General features: G+C 43.8%; 1 protein-coding gene across 3 annotated transcripts in view; it reads left to right on the top strand.

Moving 5' to 3' along the window:
• MEIS1 (Meis homeobox 1) overlaps positions 1 to 9751 on the top strand; it is a 209474-nt gene that overhangs the window by 149319 nt on the left and 50404 nt on the right. For all 3 annotated transcript variants that reach the window (XM_027878415.1, XM_027878414.1, XM_027878416.1), the window contains exon 8: positions 7475 to 7620. In XM_027878415.1, the coding sequence (XP_027734216.1) occupies positions 7475 to 7620 (146 nt within the window). The remainder of the gene's footprint in view (positions 1 to 7474; positions 7621 to 9751) is intronic.

The following is a 9751-nucleotide window of genomic DNA, read 5'->3' as shown; positions in this document are numbered from 1 at the left end:
AAAAGGTTTCATAACAAAGACTTGTATTTGAACATAATGAGAGGATGACTGAAAAAAAACTTCTCCCAAGAAGTGGTAGGTTCGTCATGGTGTCTTTTAGGTTAGGGGGAAAAAAAAAAAATCCCAACTGTTTAAGCTTTTTACCTTTCTTGGTTAAAGCAGGATGTTTTTCTGTTTAACCAGATACTTGTCTGTAGGATGTTTGCTTCCAACTGCTCAAAGCAAACTTTTGTTGTTGGCAGCAGCAAAGTTGTTTGCTTCCCATACAATGAATTGCTTTCTTTTCCGTGTTTCATTCGGTGTGTAGATGCACAGCTCCAGAAATGCCTCACAACTTACCCATAGTAGCGGAGTTTTCGGAACCCATTAAAAGTTCTACTTTGTGCAGGGGAAGAGGTTTCCTTCACTTCAGCTAAAAAAAGCTGCCAAATAAACAAATATGACTAAAATCTGTGGGTTTTCCCCCCACTATTTATCAATGCCTTTTTTACTCTTTGCATAGACAGCTAATTTGCTCTTTGCTTGCCTGAAGGGAATTCAAGTCAAAAAGGAGGGTCGAGTTACTAGAGAAAGGTGCTCCTGTCTCTGAGGAACAAAGTACAATGATTCAAGAAAAAACTTTGAAAATTTGTCAAATGCCAGAGTGTGATTTATACTTGTCCATGTTACTCTATCTGTGAATATTTTTGTAGGATATTTTTGAAACTGTGTCCTTTAGTATCTTGTAAGTATGGATACTATCTGTGACTGACAACCTCCCACTGTTTATGTCATAGTCTGAATCCTTACATGAAGTATGTACTGCATCTCCTTAAGAGATGTGTGCAAACCCAGACAACTGGTATTTGTTCCTTGCTAATGCTCATTTTCAACCTTGTTGTTCCTCATTAACTTTTTATTAAGTATATTTGAGAAGGCTTTCTCCTTAAGGAATATGAAAAAAAAAAAAAGATTCCTCATCAACACCACATTTCAAATTCACAAGCAGACTAACAGCATAGCTGTAAGTCATTTTTGGGCCTGTTCTGTAGGCCATTCAGTGTGCTGAGGTGATTGCCATTGACCTCAGGAACTCCAGGAGTGGGTGTTTCCATCAAATCTGACTAACCATGGATCCAAAACAACAGAAAATGTTTTTTCTGATAAAGAAATTGCACAGTTACTTTATGCTTTCTGAAGTACCTTTGTGATGGGAGTCCCATTCTCAACTTGCGTGCCTTGCTTGGGCATTGGCAGGTTGAGAGCGGTCAGTGGGTTAGTGTTACATATGGAATATACATGTACATGCATGTTTAAATTTTGAAATAATGTGTTTTGGGGAGATCTTCCAAACTTAAGGGCCTTTTAATGTCTGAACTTCTGTTTCTTCTGACTGAATAGGTGCAGCTTGGTTTAGCAGCTGGGCTTGCACCCCAGACTGCAATGGTACCTTCCAGCTCTCCTGGCATACCTGGGCACTCAACCCCCGTGCTGCTCAGCTTGCCTCCTTCCACACCTTGCTCTGAGCAGGAATGATCATTTCTGAGTAGTGAACTTGTCCTTCTGTACTTGTGGACATGAATAATAGCTGCCCTGACTCACATCAGAGTCATTTGGGTGTGACTTCGGCTCACCACATTCCTGTGCCAAGCTGGAGGTGGTTGTGTTAGAAACAAATTTTAAAAAAATATACATATTAAAAAAAAAAAATTCCACATTCTTCTTTGATTGCCCGAGTCCATTCAGTGCTGGTGGTCTGAAATGATGATCCTTGTTCTGTTTCCTGTGAACTGTAGTTTGTGGCAGATTCCTTCTCAATTGCTTTACAGAAAATCTTGTTGTATCCCTCGACCTGCTTTTTGAGAATTCGTAATTTTGTACCTTATGGGAAAATTTCCCACATAAGCCTGGCTTTACTCTGCAAAAAGTGGTCATGGTGGATTGTGTGGATATCCAGCAAACTAGAGTTTTGTTTCTGTAAAAGATAACATAGATAAATCTGTGGAAATTTAATTACTCAAAATTGGTATAAAACACTGAAGAAAGGTTAAGGAAAGTTATTTTGGCACTTAAGATTTCTCTACTACATTATGCTGCTTAAAGTTACTAATGAATCTGCCTTTCCAGTTACCTGGAAAAGTTACTAAAGAGACTTTGGTTCTGGGAGTAGTTAAAAGAGAAAGGAAACAACAGACCTGTGGCTGGAGAGTGAACAGTTAAATATTTAGCTTAGATAATTTAGAATTTCTTGTAGTAGCAGAAGCAGGAATTTAGAGGAACTTGTATCTAAATGCTTGTAAAAAAAAATATAATAGAATTAAAAAGAAATCATACATGTTTAGTCTTTCAGTTCCTAACAGCAAATGCATTGCAAGTCTAGTTGTGACATGGTCAATAGTTTTTATTCAAACAGAGTGCATATTAGCTCGTGAAATGCAGAAGTAAATGCAAACTGTGAAGTTCTTCTAGGAGGCAGAAGCTGCTTTTAACAGGAGAGATTTGAACTCCTACAAATAAGTTCAACATAGGGAGCTTCTAGAGGACTCTAATTTAGTCAGTCCACTTAAAAGTTGCTCCAGGCCTTTCCTAGGGCTTTGAGTGCACATCTTTCCCTTCTGTGAACTCCTTAAAGCAGTGGATTTAGATGCCTATCTGGAACTGGACTGCAAAAGCTGGAAGATGGTGTTCATCTTATTGTTTGGTAGACCTCAGCAAAGTTAGTGCCCTCCTCTTACCCCCTCTCAGCAAATTGGTTAGTGAACCCCAAAACCTCTCTCAGGTCTCCTGGCAGAGGTGTGGGGAGCAGGCTTTTTAGAATAGTCTGGTTTTCTTTGATATAAAAAATACTTTCCCTCCAAATGCAGATTTGATACCAGGACAGGGCTATGTGCAGTGAGAAATAACCTGCTGAGTCTGGTGAAGGTACTTGTAGTAAAGGTATTTGGCACTTTGCTACTGAGATTTCTGGTCACTTGAAATTATATAAGGACCTTAGTCAAAAGAGTTACGTGCAAAGGCATGGATTTTGTAGTCAAGCAAAAGGTCGGGATTTTTAGGATGTCTGAATTTTCAGCCTTTTGAAATCTCCATGATTTGGGATTGGGAATATTTGTGTCATATCTGGGCATTTCCTGTGGTTGAGGTCTGAGGGTGATTTTGGGAGCTGGAGTGGCTGAAAGTTGCCCGTCTGTGTCACGCTGCCTGTCTTTACAGTGTCGCAGGGGGATGACATTTAATTTGGGTTTGGTTTGAGAGCAAGGGAGGAGGTTTTGAATCACCAGCAAACTCCTGCCACAGCCATGGCTGCTGAGGGCGAGTGCCTGTGCCAAGTTGCTCTCCAGAAGCACCTATTTTGCCAACAAAGGTTCATAACATATCACCCAGGACAAAGAGAGTATTACCCACTCGAGGGGCTGCTGTAAACTCAGTTGCCCTTTGCTGCTTCTGCCTCTGATTTTTGGGGGAGTGGGAGGGGAAGGGAAGTCGTAAGAGGCAATGACAGCGGAGAGGGGGACGCAGTGAGAAGAGCCCCTGCTGGCACGGCCGGCCTGACCCATTCAGCAGGGCTGAATACGATAAATGCTGCTTTATCCTTTCTTGAAAGGAACAAGATAGCAAGGCCTAAATGCCTGGGTGTGCTTAAATAGGCAACTCTGGGACGCCGAAGTCGAGGGCGTTTGAAATCGGAGCTCCCCAACAGCCAGGGAGCTGCCACAGGTCACCTGCCTCGCTCCATGGGGACTGGCCCAGGTCTGGCAAGAAATCGTGCGCGGAAGAATTGTAGTACAAATTCCTTTCTTTGTTGGTTGGCCTCTTTCACTAGACCATGGCCTATAAAAAATTGTGTAAAAACAATTCTTAAATATTATTTGAAAGGGCAAACGGCCACGCTGAAAGGTTTGACAGTTTGACATATAGCGCCTGGTCTTGCTCGCCAGGGAGCGGGCGTGCGGAGCCCGGGCTCTCCTTCTGCTCCTTACAGGCTCCGGGATTATTTTTTTATTTTTTTATTTTTTTTTTAAACAGCGTCTAGTTGCTGTGCAGAGTTGCTGCGCTCCCAGCAATTTGACAGGCAACGAGTCTGCTTCAGTGATCTTAAATCCTTTTAGACTAATTTGCGAGCGAGCAGAAAAACAGCTAGCACCTTCGGATCCAGCACTCAAAACCAGGGAATCAGGTATTGCCAATTAAAGTGCCATTTCCAACCATCATATCAAGACAGATTACTTGCAGTTCCTCTGATAATGTCACGCCATGCCTAAAGAGAAAGCGAGATGGAGTTTCTCTATGGACAAAGGATCCGCGTGGGCCAAACTCCTTGGCGAGCGGGGCGGAGGGAGCGCGGTGGGGACTGCACATACACACATGCATATGTGCAGCGCAAAGGCGAGCAGTGCGCCCGCTTTGACCCCAAATAGCCATGGGCCATTCTGAAGAGCCTGTGGCCCCTCAGTCACTGGCCTACTAGTTAATTGCCACACGGACTTCGTGACACATGGACAGATAATATGACATTTTCGGTTTCTGTCACTAGCAAACGCCACGGCGTTGCTTGCACTAGTTGCTAAGAAGCTGTCAGAAACCATTAGCAGCTGGCTAAAGTTGCCCTATGGCATTTCCTCATGGCATCAGCAAAACAAGCATAAATCACCCAGCGGAGCCTCCCGCTATACTAATGAGGCTGTAAGCTTGTTTATGGACTAGCATCATTTCTATGATTATTTCCACCTTTTCAGTTCGCCTTCATTTGGCGGCAGGAGAAGTCAACTTCAGGAACAGAGTCGCCACCGACATTTTACAAATGCAGTTCGTAGCTGCTACCGTGTGGCTGGTCAGTGGTGCTTCAAGTTTGTTTAGTGATCTTTAAAAGGAGGAAAAGGGGGGGGTGGAGGTGGGGGGGAAAGAAAGGGCGGGGGGGGGGAATCTCTGGAGACCTCACAGAGGTGAGTGTATCGAGTTGCAAAGTAGATGGAAATACTAAAATCCACAATTGACCATTTAGAGTTCTCTCTGTGGTTTCAGTCTTTACGGGATCAATTTTCCATTTAAAAAAAGTGGAAGAGGTTAAACAATTTACAGACGTCTACTGAAGCATTTGCTCCAAGGATAGCTGGGCGCTTTCTTATCCTCTCCCTGCTTTTCACTTTCTCTAACTTGTGTCGGTCGAGGCCAGGGTTTATTGTTTTAGGCTTTTCTGAACATACACCAGTATTTACACTGGATTGAAAGCATTTGCTTCCAATGAAAATCTTGTCTTAGATTACAGCCCAGCAGTGTAATTTCCCTCCCAGATGGGAGTAAAGTAGCAGTATTTGCCTAAAAACAGTAGGAAGAACAAACTGTGCATTAAGCCAAGGCTGTTTTTGGCTTGAGCTAATGATGTAACAGAAACCTTTTATTTGGGATAGGTCACTGCCCGGGATTGAAGGAGGTGATCTGGCTCGCGCTTGAAAGGTTTCTCCATTGTATCTACATAAGTCTTCACTTAAAAAATCCTGTTCCTAATGCTTCTGCTTTCATACAGCAGAAATAAACAGGAAAGGTTCTGGGGAGTGTTATAGGTGGAATGCAGAAAGCTTTTCCTCCCCTAATGGAGGATATAATTCAGGTGCCCTGGAGGCATGCTTTCAGGAATTCTCTTGCCCGAGGTAATGGGAAGCTAAGGCTGCTTGAAGGCCTTGATTATCTATTGATGCACAAAGCTGGAAAAAAAGTCATCTCCCTTGGATTATAGTAGATATTTCCATAAATTATCAATGAGTCCTCCTCCCGTCAGGCATGAGGCAATGCCTGCTAAATTAATCTGAAGGGGGTTTGAAATGAGTGTATTTTTAAAAAAATGGGGTGGGGGGAGAGGGTGGGTGGACGATGGCAGGGAGGTGGTGAAAGGCAGTGTCATTAGGTTAGAAGCTTTTCATTTTTAATCAATGAATGCGTAATACTTTTCTTTTCCTTGTTTGCCTCTCGCAGACAGAAAGTGGATTAGCCCGTGGAATTTTAAATGCTGTTGAGTTGTTTCCTTTGCTCATGTTTCTTTTATGAATTATTATTTTATATGGTGAATTGCTTCTCTGTATAAAAGCCCTTTTTTACATACTGGGCTTTCAAAGAATTTGTTGGATATCTAATTTCTTCATAGAAATCTTGTTTGTTTCTGTAACTACCCAAGGTTACCATTTCATTAAAGACACAGGCCAAGTCATAAGGACAATTATAAATTTGCCACGGTCAGTAACATGCTAAAAATATAACACTAATAATAGCTTTTTTTTTTGGTGCTGAAAACTGTTTAACAAATCATAATTTTGTCAGTCTGCATCTTTTTTTTTTTTTAAATATATTTTATTTTCGTCCCTAATGGAGATAGTTTGTACTGAGCCCAATTCAGATGGCTTTCTTGATCTTTCTTGCCCAGGGGTGTAAAAAACACTTGCCTAATAACATCACAACTCCATGTAGCTACAAATACAGTGTCCTTGCAAGCCAAGGATATACCATTCAGTCCACATGCAGTGAATGCAAAGACTTATTTGCTCTGTGGACTTGTTTATAAACTGTGTCCAGAGTTTGAAGCAAAAATTGCATGCAAACTGACCAGGCACTGCAACTTTTGTTTTCCTTTGGTCACTAACCCATCCGACCCAAGTTGGCTGCTGTGCAGTGACATCCTCCCCTAGACGTGCTGATAATGTGTTGAGAACTCTCTGCAACCTTCTCTGCACTAAGGAAATTCATTCTGGATCAGTTATTGTTTAACAGGAGCAGACACCTATTACGGATATGGCACGCTGGCACAAAGCAGGGTGTTAATTCCTAATGGTGTATGTCAAATTGGTCCCTGCTTATCCCACTATGAGTTCCTTTTGGCTGGGACCAGGAAGAGGGGAGGCCAGTATGCTGCCCACCTCCCATCAAGGAGTCAGGGGACGTCAAGCATCTCTAAAAGACTTAGTATAAGTGATGCCCCAGTCATCTGGTTATTTCCAAATTTGTGGAGAGAATATGATGCAGCAAGAGAGCTGCATTCACCCTGCTTTTCACATCCCAGAGCGGGACGAGGCACCCAGCTTCACACATGTCATGATCCCCATCCCGGAACACCACTTTCCTGACTGTCAGCTCAGCCAAAGTAGCTGATTGGGATGAATCTTTGGGAAGTGACCTAGTGTGAAGAAAAGCCACCATTTCCACCTTTGCAAGCTGGATGCTTGCATGTTTTTTTTTCAATTTTTAAGCACTTTTTGTTTTGGGTTACCATGGCAGAAGTGGCCACACTGTCCTTCAGGATAAACAAGAATGGGGCCAACGCAGTTCTGAGACCCTCCCTCTCCCCATGTCTCTCCCTCCCTCCCCCATCCCCTCAACCCCTGGTGAATTACGGTGTTAAAGAATTTATACCTCATTTAAATATTCATGCAGTTTATACCCAAAGCCAGGCTTCGGCTGAAGTATATAAAGGTAGCATAAGTCAAAATTTGATTCACTATATTTACAGGTGACGGCTTGGACAACAGTGTAGCTTCCCCCAGCACAGGTGATGATGATGATCCAGATAAGGACAAAAAGCGACATAAAAAGCGTGGCATCTTTCCCAAAGTAGCCACAAATATCATGAGGGCATGGCTGTTCCAGCATCTAACAGTAAGTGAACTCTAGATCACATATGCAAAATAAAACATGGATAATGTCATAGTTGTAGTAGTCGTAGAAAGCAGAAAATACGTATGATGTTGCTGACAGGCAGCTGAGGAACTGTTCCGGGCAGAGCTGTTGTTGCCTCGTTTGCTAGATGCCAGGGGAAGAGCACAGAGTGTATGTTTTGATGGTTTGGGTTTTTTGTGTGTGTGTGTTGTTTTTAGATATTTATTTGTTTGTTTGTTTGTTTGAGACGCAGTTGTTAACAGGACATCACTGCGAAATGTGATTTATACTTAAAACTTGTATGAACATAACCCCGCAGACCTGTCCTGCTTTGCAGCTCCCCTCAGCTCGATGTGGGAATCGCTGCTCTGGAGCACAGAGCAGCATTCGGCCCCCGGTTCTGTGCTCCGGAGAGCCGCGGAAAACAATTGGGGAGATTAAAAAAACAAAGCCAAAAGCAAACAAAGACCTTATTCAGGTGTTTGTCAGAGATCATCAGAAGCTTCATGATGAAAGGTCTGAATGTATCTGGTTTAATAGCAAAGGATAATTTTTTTCTTTGAGACATTCTCATTCCCAGAGTGTAAGTTACCCCTGTATTTAACGTTAGAAGGTGGTGGGGGGATGCGCAGCTATTTCTGTTACCACAGCTAGCTGTATGTTTTTGGTTTTTTTATTCCTGGGATTAGAAATCAAAGCTCTGGACAGGTGTGTGGGGTTAAGCTGGATGCTGGAGCTGCTTTCAAAGCTTTATATTGTGTACCACACCTTCTAATGTTAGCATTTAGAAAAGTGTTTCTAATGCCATTCTCCTTTTTCATCAAATTGTGATCTGTCACTATGCTTTTATCCACTGTGGGGATATGGGCTTTCAGCCCCAGGTTTTCTGTCTCAGCCTTTCTGTACCAGGAGGATAAGGGTCAGGAGAGAGGTACTGAGGGTCTGCTGGTGGTAGAGAAGAATGGCTTTTCCCTCTAATCCCAGTGGTTGACTCTCTCCTCTGCCTGTAGTTGGGGTCAGGATGAAACTAGAAGCTGGCCAGCTTGCCCAGCCCTGATGGGAGCTCTGCCAAGAGTATAGCTGTAAAGTGGAGGAAGCGCTCATGCACATCACCCCTCCGTCCCCCGCTGAGCCAAGAAACCAGATACCTGCCATGACTCTTGTCAGCACGGGGATCAGGCAGGGAATCCTGTCCCGTGCGGTCCCGGGTTGCTATGAATGAACCTTCATGTTGGAGCACTACTCCTCTGAGGCCAGAGGGGGCCTCGGATATCTCCAAGTTAATCTCTCCCCCTGGCAGACTCCATGTCAGTCATGCCCCAGCTTTGCCAGCTCCTTATCCCTGCCTGGTGTGTTCAGTGCCATCACTTCCAAAGGCTGAGGTCTCTTTAGGTGTTGGCAGCTCCCCGTTTCGAGGTCTTCACCCAAAGTGAGCAGACACCTGGCGTCTCTCTGCAGGTAGATGTGAGGTAAAGGACAGCCACCTCCGAACAGTCCATTGATGCTGTGCCAGCAACAATGCTCATACCAGCCTGGCACAGCTGATTTAGGTTTTGGATCGAGGAAACTCTGCAGCCAGGACGAGGCACACCAGGGAACGCTGAGCTGCATGTCAATCCCTGTAGTTTCCAGTGAGGAATTGCGCATTAAGTAGTATAAATATTTTTCCTGAGAGTGTCCTGTTGCTGTGTTCGTGCTGGTAAATAAAACATCACCCAGACCCAAGCACAGGAATGTGAGGTTCTATCCTGCTAAACTGCTCGAGCAGTCTTCAGCATGCTCTTAGCCTGGACCAGCTACCTGGTGGTAGCTACAAGCCCATGACCTCCGAGCCCATTCCTGGGAAGGCAGAAGGCTACAGGGTGTCTCCAAAAAGCCCTTGTGGCAGGAACCACCCTGTGTTGAGCATTTAACTACATGGGCTTGACCTGACCCTGCAGCTAGTTTCATGCACAATCTCAGGATCAGAGAATGGGCCCCCTCATTGTTTCATTTGGGTTAATTGTAGGGTTCTAGTGGCTTTTCACTTTTCTCCTGTGAGGTAATAGTGTGCAAAAGGGTGCCTGTATAACTTGCTGAGGGGCTCCTGGCAGCTCCTGGGAGACAACATCTGCACATTTGCTTTTAAGAT

The sequence above is a fragment of the Empidonax traillii genome, unplaced genomic scaffold (genome assembly GCF_003031625.1).
Source record: "Empidonax traillii isolate 1590-97213 ecotype Southwest subspecies unplaced genomic scaffold, ASM303162v1 scaffold41:size1892772, whole genome shotgun sequence".
Taxonomy (NCBI): domain Eukaryota; kingdom Metazoa; phylum Chordata; class Aves; order Passeriformes; family Tyrannidae; genus Empidonax; species Empidonax traillii.
This window is presented reverse-complemented; position numbering and strand designations above follow the sequence as displayed.